The sequence below is a fragment of the Rhododendron vialii genome, chromosome 7a (genome assembly GCF_030253575.1).
Source record: "Rhododendron vialii isolate Sample 1 chromosome 7a, ASM3025357v1".
Taxonomy (NCBI): Eukaryota; Viridiplantae; Streptophyta; class Magnoliopsida; order Ericales; family Ericaceae; genus Rhododendron; species Rhododendron vialii.
Window position 1 is genome coordinate 36,291,900 of NC_080563.1, and position 20,807 is coordinate 36,312,706.

The following is a 20,807-nucleotide window of genomic DNA, read 5'->3' on the forward strand; positions in this document are numbered from 1 at the left end:
CGTGTCACCCACCGATGATTATTCAGTACTCCGGAAATATATTACCTCATTCATATAATATCTGGAGCCCACAAGTAACGAGCTTGACCCCTCATCAATGAGGTATTCCCTTTCTCCGTTTTTAATAAAATTTCATCTTTTGTCGATAAAAAATAATAAAGAAAACAATGAGGTATCCCTTATGTTTCGCAATGCGGGAACGCATCATCAGAAAGGTGTCATAGCTAATGGAGAATCATCGGCCGGCGCTCACCACCTAGGCGACGAGCTGACCCCCAAACAAGGAAGGGAATGTGAGAGGTGGGAGTACACTCTCGAACTCGGAGTATTGAGTAATTTTCTGCCCCACCCAGACAACAATTCCAACTTCACTCGTAGGTAACGTACACAACGCGCGCAATCAGTTGTAGGTATATGCACGTGTGTGTACCCAATCATTTCCCTTTATATAAGGGGAATAAACAGCCCTTAATAGGGATGGCAACGGGGCGGATCGGAGACGGATATTGCAATATCCGAATCCGAATCCGAACCCTCCACCCGCCCTCCGAATCCGCTCCGAACTCCGAACGGATTATATTTTTGTCCTTCATCCCCGCTCCGAACGGGGAACGGATATCCGAATCCGAATTTGAAAAAAAAAAAAAAACAAATTGGAACTCGATAAAAAAAAAACTCAGATTGAAAAAAAAAACAAATAAAACTAACATGGGGACGGAGTCTCGCTGCCGTGTTCCTGAGGGGAGATTACCGCATCTCTTCGTTGGCGGAGGGTTTTTTTTGAGAGAGAGGGAGGGGGGTTGGGGAGGAGAGAGAGAAGGGGGAGAAGTCATGGGCGAGGAGGGTTGTGTGAAGTAAAGTCGATTGGGTAGGAGACTGACTATTGACTAACCCTAAAAATAAGAGGTATTTATATAGTCGGATATTCGGAGGTGGATCGAATATCGGATTCGGGGCGGATCGGATTGGAGGTAGACTTACCTCCGAATCCGATCCGATCTCCAATTTTTTTTTGAAAAATAAATCCGAATCCGCCCCAATATCCGAAAAATCCGATCCGTTAGGGACGGATAACGGATCGGATACGAACGGATCGGCCGAGATGGCTATCCCTAGCTCTTAAACGAATTCGGAGTTTATGCAAAAGTACGAAAACAATGAGAGAAAATCTCCGCCCTTGGATCGTTCTTCTCTTATCCAGTCACCATGCCATCGTCCTATCGGCGACACTTGAACCATCACTTGACGGCTACTACCTCGCACCAGCCGACCCACCGTCGACGCCGTGGTCGCCCCAGTCGCCCCGGTCGCGGGAGTACATAGCCTACGGCGTCGTACTCACCTTAGTTATCATGTTCTACGGCTTGGCGTGGCTAATAGGCGACGTCGTTGTTCCAGACCAAACCCTAACCATCGACCCGACCATCGTCTACTCCGAGGTCAAGGGGTTCAAAGTAGACGGGGCATCACTAGAATGCGCCGTGTGCTTAAGCGAATTCGGAAAAGCAGAAAAGCTCCGGTTGCTCCCGGTATGCAGCCACGTGTTTCACCCCAGCTGCGTCGACCCGTGGCTATCCGCCCACGCCACGTGCCCGCTTTGCCGGTCCAACCTTGCCCCGGAACACGACGAACGTCGCCAAACCCGTTATTTCACTTTCCTAAGCCGTGACCCGGAGCCGGAACCGGCTGGCTTGGTGGGGATAAATGATAGTACGACCTTTGAAAGGGTGAGGTGTTCGAGGAAGGGGTACAGGAGTGGAAGTGGGGGGATTCGTAAGTTGGGGTTTACGGCGACTTCGTCGCGGGAAGTGGTGGTTGTGGACGGTGGCGAGGAGGTGACCGCGGTGGCACCAAGGTCGTTGTTGGAGTGCGTTACGATGCCGTTGCGTCGGCTGGTTTGGGAGAGTGGTGAGAGAAACAAGGAGGTTGTTGAAGGTGGAGAGCGGTCATTAAGATTGGACGACGGTGGTGTGGTTTAGGCGGGTTGGTTACTTGGTGGTTAGTTTTGAGAGCTCGGTCGATCTTTTTTCGTTTATTTCTTTCTCCTAGTCTATTACTCTTCCCGTCCTATAAGGTCAGATCACTTTTCGTTACTTGGTGATTAGTTAAAAATTAAAAAATTACACGTATTTACGAACTTTATGAGACGGATGATATATATGATATGTTTGGAGCTTGCGATAAGAATGAGAAATACGTATGAAGAAGATTGTAAGAAAAGTGCAGAAGAAAGTTTAATGAGATCAATACTTTGTTTTGCTATGTTTTTTGTTTTGGTTTTAAACCAAATAAGAAAAGTGCACATTTTTTTTTTAATTTTTTGTACTCTTGTCTGCCTTTAGGTTCCTAAAACAAAATCTTAACCTCTTCTTTTATTTTTTTACACAATATGCATGTAGATCGTTTTCAGCATAGCCACAGTTAAACTTCTTACATTTCTCATTGTGGGGTTTTTATTTTCTACTTTTTCGGGTTTAGTACATACTATGCTTGCTGGAGTATTGATGGAATACTAGAGGTTGGGCATTCACGATGCGTGTGCAAGTTGATTTCTGAAAACATCACCAAGTGACGAGATGATAAAATTATTTAGATAAAAAAATGTGAATCAAAAGAGGGAAATAAAACATTCTCAACTCTGTTATGCTATAAACTTATCATTAATTCTTCTCTCCTTGACAGTTGACACACCCACTAAAATTTCTGCAAAAATACCAAATGCACAAATTGGGGAGATCATCTAGCAGTTGGCTGTGGATGTAAGGAGTGGGGTGAGTTGTTGACATTTTTGTCCTTGGATGGTTATTGTTTCCAACGGTGGTAATCGGTTTTTCTATAGGGTCAATTTTGGGTTTGAAAAAGTATACATACTCTCAATTTTAGAAGAACACCAAACTTGTGTTCCCCTTTTCTATATTGGAATAGATATTAGAATAGATAACGGCTTCATCCATAATTATTTTAAGGGGTGTCCTTGCAAATAACCCAAATAATTAATACTTATATTCATCTTCCTAAACCTGGACGCGGTATCTTTCGGCCTGAATTGAAGTCAAGTTCACTTGCTATGAGTTCTCATCGTCATGGCGAATGCACTAAAATATGGAGAATGAGTGGATATGGGAATGGGCCAAATTTTGACCAAGCTATATACTATCAGACCTTTTTCCATTTTCAGGCATAATTAACGAACCGATGGGAATGTGGAACGTTCCATCAATCAAGAGCTAATTCTTGTCAACAATGGACAAGTAATATCTCTCAACCTGAAAACTCAGACAACGAAGGTTCTTATTTCTGAGGGATGTTTCTATGAGAAATGACTATAGATTCTTGGGAATTGGGGCTGTGACATACGAGGAGAATCTAGTCTCGTTCACGAGACTATCTCAACTTCAATAGCTTAGCTTAAGAGTTTACTTATCATACAGAATGCCATCGAAGCTGCAGTTTTTCATGGAAAACTACAAATTCACACTCCTATAGTTAGGCCTAAATTACAATTAAATCTCTGATGTTTGAATTGGGCTATGCAATTCTGGATCTTAAGTCAAGTTCTAACTACTAGACTTTTCATTCAAATTACTCTCAAAATGTACTACGTGTACCCCTCGTTCGACAGATTCTGTGTTAGAAAATTCTGATTTTTATGGTAGAACGTAGAAGGATCCAATTTGAAACTCCAATAACCAAGTCTTGAGTTAAGCATTGTTAAAAACCTTTAAAATATGGACCAAATCAAATTTCAGCCAAAACCCTGATGGCAAGTTTAACATAACCTTGTTTCAGTAGGGGCCAAGCGCGCAAACTCTTCTACAACTATAACTATTGACGCTGGCAAACTGGAGTCAGCATTTAACCACTGGCCCTCTTCCAGCATTTTAAGGCCACCATCCTTTCCCTTCAAGCACAGTTTTGTCTAGGCAAGGAAAGAAGAACAAGAACCAATTATGCCGTATCCTTTTCAGATAATCTTTTTTTAGAATGAATTCTGCCCGGCGCCGACGGACAGGGGGGTTTTCCGCCAACCCCAATGTGGGCCCCCACTGCACATTTTTTGGGTAATCCGAACCATGCATCTTGTAAGGCCCACAAAATAATGTATCTACGCAAAAAATCAGCTTGTCCGGACATTGATAAGTGTGTCAAAAGATGAGTTTTAGATGGAATTATGGACGACATGGATCTGTCAACTGTTTTTTAAGTTAAATTGTCCACGGCTGTTCATTATTTCGTCTTAAACTCAACTTTTGACATACCTATCGATATCTGGATAAGCTGATTTTTCGCATGGATACATTTATTTTGCGGACCCTAATGATGAACGGTTCGGATTACCTAAAAAAAACCACGAAAGAGGCCCACGGAGGTGGCGGAAAACCCCTCTTTTCCTCCGCCTCCGGAAAGAATGTTTTCTCATCTTTTTTATAACAGGATGTCGGGCTAGGTTGCGTGCACCTCGACTAATTTTGGAGTCTTGAAATTAGCAACCGGTCAAACCCCCAGTAGCCCCAAGGTTTGAAACGTTTAACCTACATAATATAGTTTGAATCCACATAACTTTACTGTCACTTCAACAAGTTATACAGATTGCCATACAAAATCTTACTGTCATTAAAAGAAGTTCTTGAGATTGCAATACAAACACTATCGCTGAGGAATCCCCAAGACTTTTGCTGTCTCTATTACTAACATACAAGTGCCCTACAAAACTGAAATCAACTTCAAAGCCAGCAGAGACAGATATTGTTTACAAATGCCCTACTATTTCTAGAACAGAAGTATAAGTTCCAACGATAACAATCGCAATTCCCGTCTTCGGCAAGTGCCAGATATCTTCAAGAAACACAAGCATGGAAGTATAATCGAAGCTGTGACGCTCAGAAATGCTCCGATAAGTGACATTAGATACCCAAAAAAGGGGATGGACAGGGCTACAACTACAGTGCTGATTACCAAGGTGGATCTGATCAACAAACTAATTGGCTTTTTACTGTAATATGCTCGGAAGTGATTTTCGATAGCGTTCACTATTGGTGTTACCATCAGTGCATATTTAGGTGGTGTATATTGCCACTTTTGAGCTGATTTTTTTGGTTGGGAGGTTTAGTGTTATCTGCGACTGTTCGTTGGAACCAAACATCAGGAACCCGGGTACTGCGCACCATCGATGCATAGGTAACGGTACAGAAGAGAAAGCATAGGAGCAACTCCTGCAACAGAGCAACACAGAGTGAAATTTTGTAACATAAATCAGTGGCAACTCCAGGATTTGGTATGGTGGAGTCATTGCAAAATTGACCCCACAAGTTGAATAAAATCGAGCGAAACTCTACAAAATGAAATTATCATCAAAGTGCTTGTTATTAAACTCATTAAATGTTCTCCAATTTCTAAAAACTCCCGAACTAGTAGTAGTATTTTCAGGGTGTTTTACTCCAAAGTAATTAGTTAATTACCAAAAAGATTGCCGAGCAAAAAAAAAAAAAATACCAAAAAGATTAGGATATCTCAAATGATTCAAGCACTTTACCTTGGAGAACTGCCTTTAGTTTTCCATGGAAGTGTAAAGGGTAGGAAAAATTCGATGGGCACAATAGCAGAACGCAAAACTGTATTTGCTATTTCTGCAAAAATACCAAATACACATAAGGAGCCCATAAGTGGTTTGCTTTGTTCCTCCCATTCTTTTGTTTCACACTATTTGTAGAGCAGCGAAGGGGAAAACACATTGGGGAGATCTAGCAGTTGGCTGTGGATGCAAGGAGAGGGGTGAGTTGTTGACATCTTTGTCCTTGGATGGTTGTTGTTTCCAACGGTGGTAATCGGTTTCTTTAGGGTCGATTTTGGGTTTGAAAAATATACACACTCTCAATTTTGGAGGACACCAATCTCAATTTTGGAGGACGCCAAACTTGTGTTCCCTGCCGATCAAAAAAAACTTGTGTTCCCCTTTTCTATATTGGAAAATAGATAATGGCTTCATCCATAATCCTTTTTTTTTTTAATCCTCACCCATACTTCATCCATAAGCCTAATTTGAGGGGGGGGGGGGGGGGGGGGGGGGGGCTGCTGTCCCCTTGCTGTTGTCCCCAATTTCTAGGCCCACTCCGGTCTCGCTCTGATGATCGGAATCGTTCACTTTATAGAGCTCGTCGAGTAAAACAATTATGCAAAAAATCAGCTTAATTTGATATCATTAAGTGTCTGATCGAAGCCTTTTTTATCTTGAAAAGAATGGATCCGAAACACTGGATCAAAATCCACTGTAACCCATGGACCGAGAGTTATATGGGCTCCGATCAAACACTTTAACCCAGGGTGCTGCTGTCCCCTTGCTGTTGTGCCCAATTTCTAGGCCCACTCCGGTCTCGCTCTGATGATCGGAATCGTTCACTTTGTAGAGCTCGTCGAGTAAAACAATTATGCAAAAAATCAGCTTAATTGGATATCATTAAGTGTCTGATCGAAGCCTTTTTTATCTTGAAAAAAATGGATCCGAAACACTGGATCAAATCCACTGTAACCCATGGACCGAGAGTTATATGGGCTCCGATCAAACACTTTAACCCAGGGGACAGCAGCCCCCCGCTTCCCTAATTTGTGCGAGCTTACCCAATACCAGACAATTTAGAGAAAAAATAATACGATTTAACAAGATATACGTAGTATATGATAGTGATCATGCAACTAATATTACCACATCTTACACGGTTTCGAAAATATCCTAGTCCCACACATCGTTATGGATCGCTCGAATATTTAATTCAGGAGATCATGTTGCTCTTCCATCTTAGGCCAATTGATATGACCCGTTGTCTTGACTATTTGTTGACTATTTTTTAAAGCACTTGATCAGGAGCGGAACTAGAAATTCTGTTAACGGGTTTGCCGAATCTTCACTCTTAAACATAAATCAAATTAGGATGCAAGGTCAAGAAAAATGCCGAAGTGGTGATTTTTAGTACGTATAACTCGATTAAAGTCCTAGTTTACAGCGGGAACAAGTCTTGTCATGTCTATATTAACTTTGACTATTGTTTTCTTTTGAAATTGGATTTGGTCCCACTGAATAGGACTCAACTCAATCACACCTAATGTTTTCTTTTGAAATTGGATTTGGGCCCAGTGGAGGTGCCAATGTAGAAAGTAAAAACATGTGGGGCAAAAGAAAAGAAAAAAGTGGCAGAGAAATTGAAAAAGTGAGCGAATTGTTAAAACACCTACACCCTAGTGTTGCCTAGCGGTAAAGGCGAGTCAATTGCTTAGAAAATGGCAGGGTTGGATTCCTCGCAGTGTACTTGGTGGTCGGCAATGGCACGCTTCTATTGCTCAAAGGTTTACCATCTATAGGTAGGTCCATTTAGTAACCCTGCTGTAGTGTGGTTCCTTAAAAAAAAATAAAGAAATTGTTAATTACTATTTTTCTCGGTATATTGAGCATTATTGTAGCCATGGGTATTTTCCATGTAGGGCAGGTCAACAGTCCACGGTTGACTTCTGTCAAAAATTGAATCTTTTTGAACTAATAATTCTATGTACCTGACAACTTATCTCGAAAATGTCCAGATAAGAGAAATTAATAATTCAGTATGTAGCATTGCTCTTATTTTTTCGTTTTTTAGTATTTTAATGAACATTTTTACTTATTGAATAAAGGTATGCTATAGTTTTCATAGGGTAAAAACTAAATAGATAGTTTCATAGAAAAATTTGCTAAAGACGAGAAAACATGATTAACAAAACAATTATAATTTTTGTAAAAAAGCAAAGAATTGACTAAATGATGAAAAAAAATTTACAAAAAATCCCCAAATTGACAATCAAGCAATCATGAAAGGGAATTATATCCATAGAGCAGGGAAGTCAACCGCTATTAATAGTTAATAGCCCCCTTAATTAGTAGCAGGATTTAATTTAGAAATAAAGTTACTAAATACATTTTACTATTTTAGCATGTGATTCTCCGTGACTCAAGGAGGGTTAGTTAGAGATTTCTTTTGTTGTGCCCCATCACGGAGAGATTATCCAGTGTTCCTGGCGGTGCCCCGTGCTCATTTTCCACCAATTATATTTTTTGGGGTTTCTTTTCTTGAAAAAAAGAAGAAGATGATTATAGACTAGTATACAACAAAAAATAATGAAAAAAAATCTTGCGATGATAGGTCTATATAAGTTAGAGATAAATATTTTTTACATATAATAATTGCATTTTTTTAAATTCTTGTCGTGGCAAGCCCGGCCCAAGAGCAAGGCTTGGGGCCTGAAATTTTGGCCCAACGGGGACCCCCCCTGCCTCATTCGTGCCTCGGTTTCCCAAAACCAAACCCACGAATCAACGGAACCTTTCGTGCTTCATTCGTGCCTTTAATTCTTTCTTCTTTTTTTTTAAGTGCTTTTTTGGAGTCCCTTTTACTAAGACAAATTTTTAAAAAAAATCCAGTGTTGCCTTATTTTCTAAATGTGCGACGTTTTAGCGAGAGTTTGTAGAATAATTGGCAACATTAGTGCAGTATTCCAAATTTGTTTTGTCGCCCAAATTGATTATCACATCCCCACCAGACAGCAAATAAGATTTGTGTTATACGGAATCATATAATTAACATCAATGAAAGCACATGGTGGGGCACTAGTTTAACTGTGATATACTAGGTCCTAATTATATTCAAAATTTTAGATGTTATGATATTAATTCCATGCCTTATTTGGTAACGAATCACAAAGCAAGCTGCAGCTAGCCATGAAAAAGATGGTTGAAATCGTAGTGTACATCAATTAATGAATAAATACACATTAGGGGAATTAAGTACCAGACAAAACCAACTCTCTCTCTCTCTTTACTAGGCAAGGAAGCAAATTATAAATCTGCTGCTAAAAGATTTCCAAATTCATTTTTGTTTGTTAGGCCTATAAAAAGCAATGCTTTTACTTTGTATTGGAGGGGGAAACAAGAAGAAAGAAAGAGAGAAATCCAAACCTCCAAATCACAAAGGAACCTTTAAAATCACGTTATGAGAGAAATCCAAACCTCCAAATTACAAAGGAACCTTTAAAATCACGTTATGAACACATTAAGCAGCTCAGATCATCGAAAATTGATTTGGAAAGGGGAATCCGCATTTTAAGAGGTCCTCATTTGATTTATATTTCTATTACCACCTCTTTCGCGAACAAAGCGACTTATTTGAATATGAAAAGCTAATTTCCTTACTCGAAGAAAAAAAATGAGCTTGTTCTTATTCTTGGAAAAAGTCGACTCCCAAGAAGAAAGAATGGCCTTGGAAAGGGTAAAAGAATACCTCCAAGAATTAGAAGACAAAATGGATTTGGAAGAATGCTTAGGCGTAGAAGAAGGATTCAACTAGTGGGAAACAGACGATTCTGACTTAGAAGAAGAAGAAGACTTTGAAGAAAAAGGAAACATTCCCTATATTCCTAATCGTATTGCTAGCTTATTTTATGTGGATTTGAATTAATGGGGTTGTATATCTTTACTTGTAAACTCTTAATTTAAGTTTTTGATGCATCGTCAATTACCGAAAAAAAATATTTTACGGAAGAACACTTTCTTATTGATGGTAAACAAGGAGAACATTTGTTAGTGCTAAAACACCTGTTTTCTTATTTATGTTACATATTACGGAAGAATATTTTCTCTCTTTTTTTTTCACAGAAGAAGAGAATTTTATAGATCAACCATCACTCAGAACAAGATTGGTGATCGTGATCCAATCAAGTACCAAACAGGGAAGAACATTTTCTCTTAGGCTCAGTTTGGATGATCGGAATCTTCAGTAGGAATAGAAATGTGATTACTATGAATCAAATTCCTAGAAATTTTATTGAGTGAGAATAGAAATATGATTACGATGAACGAAATTCCTAGAAATACAATACTTGAAGTAATTTTATTCAAGTGTTTAATTCAGTAATCTTATACAAGAATCAATTATTTTGGAAATTTATCAAAGTCAATATTTTCTTTTTTTATTGATTGAGCCAGGAATCTGAGATTCCCATGGGGTAAGGGAGGGATCTGATTTTCCACTCAATCTGATAATGTGATTCCTGGTCGGATGTGTCGTTAGGAATCACAAAACATGGGAATCCTAAGAGTAGGGATGTTCAAGAAAACCGTCCGAACCGTAAAACTAGTCCGATCCAGACTGAACCGTCCTATTTGGTCCTGTTCTGCGGTTCTACAGTCAGGTTATGGTTCCAAAAAAATAAGAACCCTTAATTTTGGTTCGGTTACTGGTTCTTAATTTTAAACCGTGGTTAGAACCAAACCGGACCGTTTAAAACTAAGACAAATATAGATATATATGTGTGTAATTAAATATGTATTTGAATTTGGTAGGTTAATCTTTTCCTTGCTAAACTTAATTTATTTAGAGATGAAATTTCATTTATTAGGAAAGCTTTTATTTTCTTCCTTCCTTTTCTATTCTAGCAAATTATCTTCCTATTTCTTTAATTTTATGAGTTCATATTTTGTGAATAAGTGTTTTGGATGCTTATTGGATGAACCGGAACCGAACCAAAACCGAACCGGTCTTGCGGTTTGGTTCTGGTTAGGTTCCATGCATATATTGGTTAGGTTCTGGTTCTCAATTTTCTAGAACCGTTTGATATGGTTCGGTTACTGATTTTCTAGAGAACCGGACCAATCCGGACCGTGTACACCTCTATGTGGCAATCACATTTCTATTCATGTTCCTTCTAAACATCGAAATCATGAAAATATGATGTCACATTCCCAATCTTCCTCAAGATTCTCGTCATCCAAACTGAGTCTAAAATTGATCAGGAAGATGCGAAAACCTAAAATTAAGGAAGAACATTTTTTTTCCAGACTAATCGTTCATCTCGACGAAAGGAAACGAGAAATTATAAAAAGCATAAACAAAAAATAGATGCAAATTAAAAAGTTATGACGAGAAACCAAAAAAAAAAAAAATGACGCAATATTATACAACACCGACTGTTTTATTAATTTAGTTCAAAAGCGCTAGCCATACTAGCAAAAACTTATAATCAGTTCCCAATTAACTACCACATTGAGCATTGTTTAAATCACTGTTAGATTTTTCGAACAGATCCTGGAAACATTTCCCGTAGCACATTACAACGTCTTAGGGGGTGTAGTGCGCCTTGGTTCCATTGTACTAAAATCATATTCCCATTGTCTGAATTAGTAGTAGTATGCTAATCGTTTTGTTTATAGAGAGGTAGTAAATTTATTATTATTATTTTTTTGAAGTATGCTAAGTCGTTCGCCCTTCTCCTAAGGTAAGGTCGCCCTTAGAGTGGAGAAAATGCGGACGTCGATCTCAGCTGTTGAATTGTGTTTTGAATGATCCAGATTCGTGGAGAATCTATTCGCGTGAATAGATATTTATCTGCGCAAATAGATCGACCGTGAATCCGGACCATTTAAAACACAATTTAACGGCTGAGATCGACGTCCGCAAATATAACTAAAATAAGGGAGTCCATATGAGAAGCCGACTGTGCTAATCGTTTTGTTGATATAATTTTTCCTCTTTAAAAAAAGTATACTCCTACCAAACCCCGTAAATTGAACAGTTGGAATGCGAAAATGAAATATTGATGGAATTCACCAGGGTGCACTCGAAACCCGTTATCTAACGGATTATGTTAATTCAATTTTGAATCGTTCAATTACTGGCATAAACGTGGGGTCCACATTAGTGAGTGTCACTTTTTTTTATCGGAGTAATTTGAAAATTATTTTCTGAGGACTTAGGCTGCATTCTTTTAAATTTATATAAATTTGGAACTTATTTTGATATTTTTTTAAATTTTCGCAACTTTTTGTTTAACTTTTCGACGTAATTTTAGGGGTTGATCGTCTGTCTCAATGAGACAATCTTAAAAGAATATGAACCGATGTTGAAAAAATTCAAATAATACGGCATTTAAGCTCCAAAAGACAACTGTTTGATACTTTTTTTCGTCTTTAGTGGACTATTTTTACTTTTGATCATAATTTTATACCTTTTAGACTCTTCCCGTCAAATTGAATGATTAATCCAAAAAAATTACGCGAATTTAACAAAAATTCAAAATAAAAAATAAATAAATATGTTGAGCTCGGCTGGTGACTGCAATTCCTCAATAGCGGCTGGTGACTGCAATTCCTCAATAGCTCCTACTATAATTGATGCCGTTGCACAAACATCCAACGGGAAGGAAAACGGTTTCCGACCGTTGGGTAAATAAATGAAATCTTCGGAGTAAATCGAAAACTAAGTTTGACTCTTGTTTTTTCTTTTTGATGGAAGTTTGACTCTTGCCCGGTCTCTAGTTTGGGACAATGAAGTACTCTTATACTCCGTCCGTTCTTTTTTTAAAGTTCAGTATTTTATTTTAGGTTATTCTTTAAAAAGTGTCTATTTTGTAAAGTTAGTGGGTAAAATTTGGTTCATTTTTCATTTTGCCCCTAAAAGTATATTCCATTTTGAAAAGTTAGTGAGTAAAAGTGTAATAATGGTGTCTCCATAGAGAATAAATAGGGAAAGTGGAGGTAAAAATTGATATGAAATATGTAATGATGATATTTTTTTAATAAATTAGAGTTACGAAGCAGAACACGTAAAAAAGAACAGAGGGAGTGCTTTTTTTAGTAAATTTCACCGACAACTAAGTGGCTGCTAACAAAATATGAATATGTCGAGCTCGGCTAGACTCTTGGCTCATTCAAATTCGTTCAAATGTATAAACGAAGCTCGATCACTTTAGTTTATTTGTTTAAAAAAATCAAGCCAAGCCTTAACAATCCACAAATATAGCAACTATATGGATAAATTAATAAATATTCAAATATGTAAGATATTTCGTTCCATTTATATTTTTTCACGTTTCTGATACTTTTGCATCCATACTGGAAATTTCTTAAGTGAGATGTAGAAGTTTAGGACTTCATCAAACCCTATAATAACATTAGTTTTTAATAGAGTAATTATTCTGTAGTTCAGGAGTACAATCACATTATACTCCAGATTATTCAACACTACACATTTATTGTGGACTCCACCAGAGTTTGTGGTGTTGGAGTGTCGCGGAGCACCACATGGTCAATAGAGCTGCTAAACGAACTAAGTTACTCAAGTTTGAACTCATTATCAAACCAAACTCGAACACCTTTTTGAAACTCATAAGGATTTCAATCCAAGCTTGATAGAACAAGCTACTACTTGGCTCGTTCATCTTATTATGTATTGAAAAATAGGTGGTACATGCTAATGTCAAAATTATTTTTGTTAATGTCAAAACTGTTATGAATAAAAAGCTTGTACCATGTGCAAAATACAAGACTTGTAACAACTCCGATTTTTCATTCAATAAAAAAAAATCTCGTTGTTATTCGAAATTTCTTAATTTGCTTGATGGTTTTCTTATTAATTTCTAGCAATTTGTCTTCAAGCAATTGAACGCATTATCATCATATTCCTCGATTAGAAACCCTAATTACACTTTAGCCCCTCAAAGATCGTTTTTTGACTTTTAAAGCCCTACCTAGCAAGTCTAGTTAGCTTCTAACCGGCTTGTTGGAGAAACCAAACAAGGAAGTCACCTAGTTACTTTTCCCTAACCATAGATGGACCATTTTGCCCATCTTGAACCTTTTAAACCTTTTCAAACCCTAGACTAGAATTGTTTAATTATTTTCTTTTATTGTTTTGGTTTTATTCTTTATCCTTTGGACGATAAAAGTTAGGGAAATTATTATCCATTGGATAATAGAAACCCAATTCTTTATATTAAAAAGATTTAATGAAATATTTGAACAAAGTACTATTATCTTTAAAAAAATAGACTTTTATAATTGCTTAAAAGAACGTTTTGGGTTATTTTATTAGAAAAGTTCTCTAGTAACTATTGTCCAATGGATAATAAAAGTTAAGGGATTTATTATCTATTGGGTAATAGGTTGTTCTTTCAACCAAGTACATGAGTTTATTAAACTAGTCTTTTTCTTAAACCCCATGTGATGAAGTACATATTATTTTATTATAAAAGTACTTAGTAGCCTTTAAGGCCTAAGATTCTCCTAAGTACTCTTTTATTATTTTATATTGGAATTTTGTACACAATTGGATTAGTTTAATGGGTAGTTGTTCTACCTAGAGTACATAAGTACTTATGTATATAATATGTTAGTACTTAGATGACTTAAATATTGCCTTAGTACACATGTGCCAAATTTATTAGTTTAATTGGAAAATCTTGATCTTTTAAAGACTACTTTGATCTTTTGTACAAAAGTACATATATTTTAATTGTACTCTTGCATCATGGTACATATATATGTATATAGCTAGTACATGAGAAAGAGAGAAAGGAGAGGGAGAGAGAGAGGCCGTGAGAGAGAGAGAGAGAGAGAGAGAGAGGAGAGAGTGAGCCGAGAGAAGAGAGAGAGGGGATTTGATGTGTACCTTGATCTTTGATCTTCCAATGTACTACCAAATCCTTGATTGTTTACTCTTCCTAGCCAAGTATAACCACCATTGTCCTCCTTTGTACATCTTTCAATTGTTTAACACAAGAATCTTGTACCATTGTCTCATTTCCTTCCAACAAATCTTTCAAAATCACATCCAAGGTACTAAACTAGCCATGCAAGCCTAAAACTAGGTGGTTAGTGTGCAAGCAAGCCTTAACTTCACCCATCAACCTTTCAATCAACCATGACAAGTGAAAGAAAAGTGAGAGAGAGAGAGAGAGAGAGAGAGAGAGAGAGAGAGAGAGAATCGGCTAGAGGGAGAGAGAGGGGAGTCTTGGCCTATAAATAGAAGCCATTCCAAGCTTCAAACTCACACCTTCAAGTTTTGCCCTTCATTCTCTCTAGAAATTTTAAGTGTTCTTACTTCCAAAGTTCTAGTTTTCTTGAGTTTTCGTGAGTTCTTGAGCAATACCACCAAACCACCTCTTAAAACCACCCATAGATCTTTAAAGTAGTCCACATTAGTTAGTAAAGTTGTTTCTAGGAAAAGAAGGTACATCTTTTTTCCTTTCGAAGCAAACCGATGCCGTTACGCCGCCGAATTCCAAAACCGACGACCAAATCTTCGTAGCCGACCACCGCTAAGAAGAACGGTAGTTATCCTTATCTACTATCCCAAGTATAAAGTAGTTTTGTACCCTAACTCTAAATATAAGTTCATTAGGAAGTAACTTTGATCATTTTATTTAAAGTAGATAAGATTATCCTTTGTTGGGAACGCATGAAATGCATGATGTTCGTTATTGGTGATTCAAGCATGTTAAGTAGTTTAGAGTTGGATGATCTTGTGAATTCATTTTGAGTTTCGATAAATGCTTGTTTATGTGGAAAGTCCTACATCACGGAGTCTATGCATGATAACGTGATACGAGAACCAAAAAAGTAGAGACATGACATCTAGGGTGTGTTAACGAAGATGAAAATGTGTTTATCCGAGGGAGGAAATATTTTGAAACTACATAATGACCAGTTTTGGGTGGCATTATGTGAGTTGTGTGTGTGTGCCAATGGGAACCCGGCGCGGCGGAACCATTGTGAGGATACTCGAGAGACCGGCGCGATGGAAACGAGGTTGGGGTGTGGCTTGGTTATCCGTGGAGAGGAGCCAATGCAATTGTGTGCCAATGGAAACCCGGCGCGGCGGAACCATTGTGAGGATACTCGGGAACCCGGCGCGGCGGAACCGAGGTTGGGTGAGTTAGAAAGGTGTTTCGAAAAAGAAAGGTGAAAATAACGTCACGATCAACGATGAGTCAGAAAAGTCAACGTTAACGTTAGTTTGAATAAGGAATGTGGATTTGATTAATTATTGTCGCTACGCATGATTTATATCTTGTATTTTGATTCTCTTGTTCATAAGTTAAGGGTTAGAGGGTTTGGATTATTCTATTGAGCGATGTAGCTCACGGTGTTGCCTTTTTGGTGACCCTGGCATATTATATCGGTGGCGACGCTGGTATAATATGTCAGATCTCATAGATGAGCAGGGTGGGCTTTATACTTTGGAGGCCTTCGGAGCTAGCTGTGATGGAAGAACAAGCGGAGCAGTAGTTAGGAACCTTAGTTCCCTCCCGTTTGTAATAAAAGTACTTCTTTTAAGTTTTGTTGTAATAAAGAGCCCGACTCAGTTTATTTTTCAATAAAATTTCTTATTTAACGTACCCAAAATTCGGGGCGTTATAAGACTTTTATGCACAATAGTTTTGGCATTATCATTTCCCAAAAATTCAAGCTACTGGATTAAAACTTATTTGAGATCAACTCGTCTTATAAACGAACCAAGTTCGAACATATTTTTGAAACTCGTTGTGTTTTCAAACCAAGTTTGACCAACGATCTCTTCATCTCGTTTGACTCGTTTATCACAAAGTAATTGCATGCTTCGGAGCACAAAGTAATTACACTTTTCAACTTCATTATATAAAAAATAATAAACATATTCTCTACTTAAATTCAATTGAGAGCCCCACAATTACAGAAAAAGGTCCACCTCAGGTTTTTTCTCTCTAGAATATAAACCTCAAAACGCGCATTTTCGTCGAAGATCTCCAACTTACTATGTGGACATAGAATATAATCATCCTTGTTACATTTGAATAAAGGTACACATATAAGGTTATAATTCTGTTTATTCAATAATAAAAGACATTATATATCCAAAAAAAATTCTATGAATTTTTTCAAGTATCCTAATTCCTATGTGGACATAGGATGTTCAAGTAAATTTTCGAAGTATTTCTTAGTTTTTTCCTTGCATTGAACCGACACCAGAACAAAGAAATGATTTTTTTTTTTTTTTTGCTTTTCAATTTTTAAAAATAAATATGTAGTAAGATGTCGAAATATACAATCAATGGTTGTCTACTTCCTTGGAAAAGTCCAGCAAACAATATAAACAAACAAAAGGATGGGCCAATAGACGGCACTGACAATTGGAAAAGCACTTAGGGGTTATTCGGCTAAATAAGTCATATGGCTTATTTTTTTTATCCTTATTCAAGTTTTTTTTTTTTTTGTATTTATTAGTTTTTCGTTAATTTTTTGAGGATTATTGCTTCGTCATGACAAAAAGAATCTAAAAAGTAAAAAATTATGATCGAAACCTAATTTTTTGAATAAAGATAAAAATAAACCAATTTTTTTGTCTTTATTAAAAAAAATTGGATTTCGATCGTAATGTTTTTACTTTTTAAATTCCTCACGTCATGATGAAGCAATAATCTCCAAAAAAAATGACGAAAAACTAACAATTGTGAAAAAAAATTAAAAAAAAAAAAGTCACTTGGCTTATTTAGCCGAACAACCATTTAGTACAAATTCTAAACAAATTTTAAAATATCGAGGAACTACTTCACCGCATACGTAATCAGAGGAACTATGCCCTCTCTATCTAGTTTTTAAAAAACTGGACTATTACAATTTTGAATTTTTCTAGCTTTTAATTCCAGATGTATTTCAATGGTGAAATTTTTCGTATTAAAAAATTTCTCGAGAAGTTCAACGATGTTATAAAGAATAGGGCAGTCAAAAATTGTTCGATAGCAATCGATAAAATGATTTTTGATCCAATTTGAAAATCTATTTTTTTATCAAAATAAATGCACTTAGAATTAACTTTAGTCGAATATCAATCAATATCCACTTGATTTTGACATAAATGATCATCCATAAACTCAAATAGATATACTCCCTTCGTCTGTGTTTGTTGGTTCATTTTCACTATTTCAAACACCTTTAAAAATTGTACATGTCTTTCAATACGAATCTCGAAAAGTATATAATATGAATTTTATTTAATAAATTTCAATTAATTTTCTTATAAGAAAATTTTAAAATCTTAAAATTCGTTAAAAATTGAAATATATAAACAATTTAAATCATGACACAAATGTTAAAAATAAACCGACGAACTCGGACGGGATGGAGTACGATTTTATTATCAAAGCGTGTCAAGAAAATTAGAAAAGTCAAAACATGCCTAGTCATAAGCATCATTTTTAACTCAAATTCCAATTAGAGCGCCACGCGGCAACCGAAAAAGTCCACCTCGTGTTTCCTACGATAGCGAAATGCTACGGGCTGTGCAATCTCAACCTTGCTAGCACTACTTACACTTACACACCTAAATACACATTTACACTCATATGAATAGTGAGTTTCATACACATTAATACCTTAAATGTGTGTGGAACCCACCATTCATGTGAGTGTAGGTATGTATTTGAATGTGTAATTGTATGTGGTGCTAGAATTATTGGTGTAACGTACACATATGATGACTGCATGGGCCATTTTAGGGCCTTACATGCATTCACAGTTGTGTGGGCCGACACACTGCATGCATTTAATGTGTGTGGAGCTCACACGCTCGTGAGTATGTGTAATTCTAACGTTACTCTTTATATATATATATATATATATATATATATATATATATATATATATATATATATATATATATCAGTAATGCTACACGCACAGCAAATGTACACAGATTTTTTGTGGGGCCCACTACGGGTCCCACACAAATAATCCGAGCCGTTCATTAAATGTAAAACATTTTTTCAAGGGCCCCCGCAAAAAAATCAGCTCAATCCGATACTCATAGATGCTTGATTCAATCATTTAACTTTTCATTCAAATCTCAGGATAATGAAAAGTTAAATGATTGAATCAAACACTTATAGATATCGGATTGAGCTGATTTTTTGCGGGGGCTCTTGAAAAAATGTTTTACATTTAATGAACGGCTCGGATTATTTGTGTGGGACCCGTAGTGGGCCCCACAAAAAATCTGTGCACAAAATCTGTGTACATTTGCTGTGCGTGTAGCATTACTGTATATATATAGGCGCGGGCTTCATCACAATACATACGACATACACCAATGTACCATGCATGTGTAGAGGCCCCAGTGCACTATGTCTAGAACGTTGAATAATCACAATATACTATTGAACGGTGGATTTGAAAAAATTAGTCATTATCGTCGAGTGGTGCCCTAACTCTTGTTTACTCTGCACAATTGCGTAGAACATGGGGCTTGGATCCTATCAAGTGTTGTAGGAACCAGTTCGGTCAAGTTTGTGGCTATGATTCACCCTCCAAATCTACTACTAAATCAAGGGCTGGGATGAGCCCAATTTCTCCCACAAACTTCTGCCATCAACATTCCCTCTCCGCCAACTCACTTCTTCCCCAAAGTTATATATACCCAATTAAAAGAGCAACAAAATATAGAAGACAAACAAATTAGTAGAAGGCAAAGAAGACAAAGCAAATTAGGGGCATTGGATCTGATAATGAACTCAAAAGGGCGACCCAACCCATATATGCTATACCTTAATCCTATCTTAACACAATAACTGCTCCAGTTCACGGAAAACTCATACAAAAGCTTAGCATCTCCCCTCATTACTCAATTTTTTACTCAAATTTGGGTAAAAACTTGATTTGGTATTGTGTGTTCCAATAGGTAAACTCAAACCCAAGTACAAATATGCATAAATTTGAGTAAAAACTTCATTAATGACAATATTGTAAATTTAAAGATGCGAAATTTGGCTTCAAAAATTTGAGTAAGGATTTGAAGTTTAACCAAATTTGACTCTAAATTTGAATTTGGTATAGGTTTGGGTCAAGCATGGAGGAGGGTTTTGAGTGATTTTTACTCAAATTTAAGTTTGAGTCAAGATTTGAGTAAGGATTGGAGATGCTCTTAAAGACCAAATTCAACTCTTTTTTTAACAAACTGTGATCGATGCATATTAGCCAAAAAAAAAAAAAAAATTTACTCTCTCCGTCCCTAAATAAGTGTTCAGTGCGCAAACTTAGACCTTATAAAAGATGCATGCTTTTCATTAAATTTTTTTATAATCTAATAAAACTCATTGTCATCTATTGATTTATGAAAAAGAAATTAATTTTTTTAACGAAACAAATGTGTCTTTTTAAAAGTTTAGATTTGCATGCTAAACACTTATTTTGCGACCGGAGAGTAAGTACGTAGCCCTTGATTTAGCGGGAGAAATTGAGCTGGAATGCGGGAGAAGTTGGATATCAGCTCTTGATTTAGTACGGAGTAACAGATTTGGTGGGTGAATCATAGCTACAAACTAAACCAAACTGGTTCCTCTAACACTTGACAGGATCCAAGCCCTAGGACATGTGCAGTCCACATACTACTGTAATAAATAGTATCTCTCTTGTGTTTGACAAGTACGTCCGTGCCAAAACGAACATATGGATCAGGAAGAGTTCTACCTCTTCTACGCGTAGCTAGATTAACTTAACTGAAAAGAAAAACTCCCCAAAAATGCCTAATCATAACCATCGTTTTCAACTCAAAAGTCAAACCCCAACAAAGTCCACCTGACGTGTTTTTCTCTAATAAGCAATTTTTTTTTTAAGATTAATTTCTTTTCGCCGGCCATGGAAAATAGTTTTTCAACGTTGCCCATTGTGGATCCTACGGTGTATTTATGGTTATAATCCGAGACCGTTCATCTTGTAAGGCTCATAGTACAGTATATTCACATAAGAAAATCAGCTTGATTGGCTATGAATTGATCAATCAAAAATTGAATTTTAGTTTATAAAATCGACGGTTTGATCCTGAAAAGTTAAACTGTTCATGACCATCTATTTTATAAATAAAAATTTAAATTTTTATACACTTATCGATATCGGATGAAGTTAATTTTTTGAATCATTCTGCTGACCTTAAAAAATGAACGGTTCAGATCGGCAGTTAACGCACTGTAAAGTCCAAAATGAT

General features: G+C 36.8%; 1 protein-coding gene and 1 pseudogene across 1 annotated transcript; one reads left to right on the forward strand and one right to left on the reverse strand.

Moving 5' to 3' along the window:
- The first annotated feature begins 1,339 nt into the window (after positions 1 to 1,339).
- LOC131334013 (putative RING-H2 finger protein ATL35) lies at positions 1,340 to 2,044 on the forward strand. The gene has a single exon (XM_058368877.1). It carries the CDS (start codon positions 1,353 to 1,355, stop codon positions 1,977 to 1,979), a length of 627 nt encoding a protein of 208 aa, XP_058224860.1. The 5' UTR covers positions 1,340 to 1,352; the 3' UTR covers positions 1,980 to 2,044.
- Positions 2,045 to 3,416: 1,372 nt separating this feature from the next.
- LOC131332971 (amino acid transporter AVT1J-like) lies at positions 3,417 to 19,445 on the reverse strand (annotated as a pseudogene).
- Between the last annotated feature and the right edge of the window lie 1,362 nt (positions 19,446 to 20,807).

Bases quoted from the DNA above. Each gene is read 5' to 3' on its own strand.
- LOC131334013 (XM_058368877.1), top strand. From the start codon at position 1,353: ATGTTCTACGGCTTGGCGTGGCTAATAGGCGACGTCGTTGTTCCAGAC.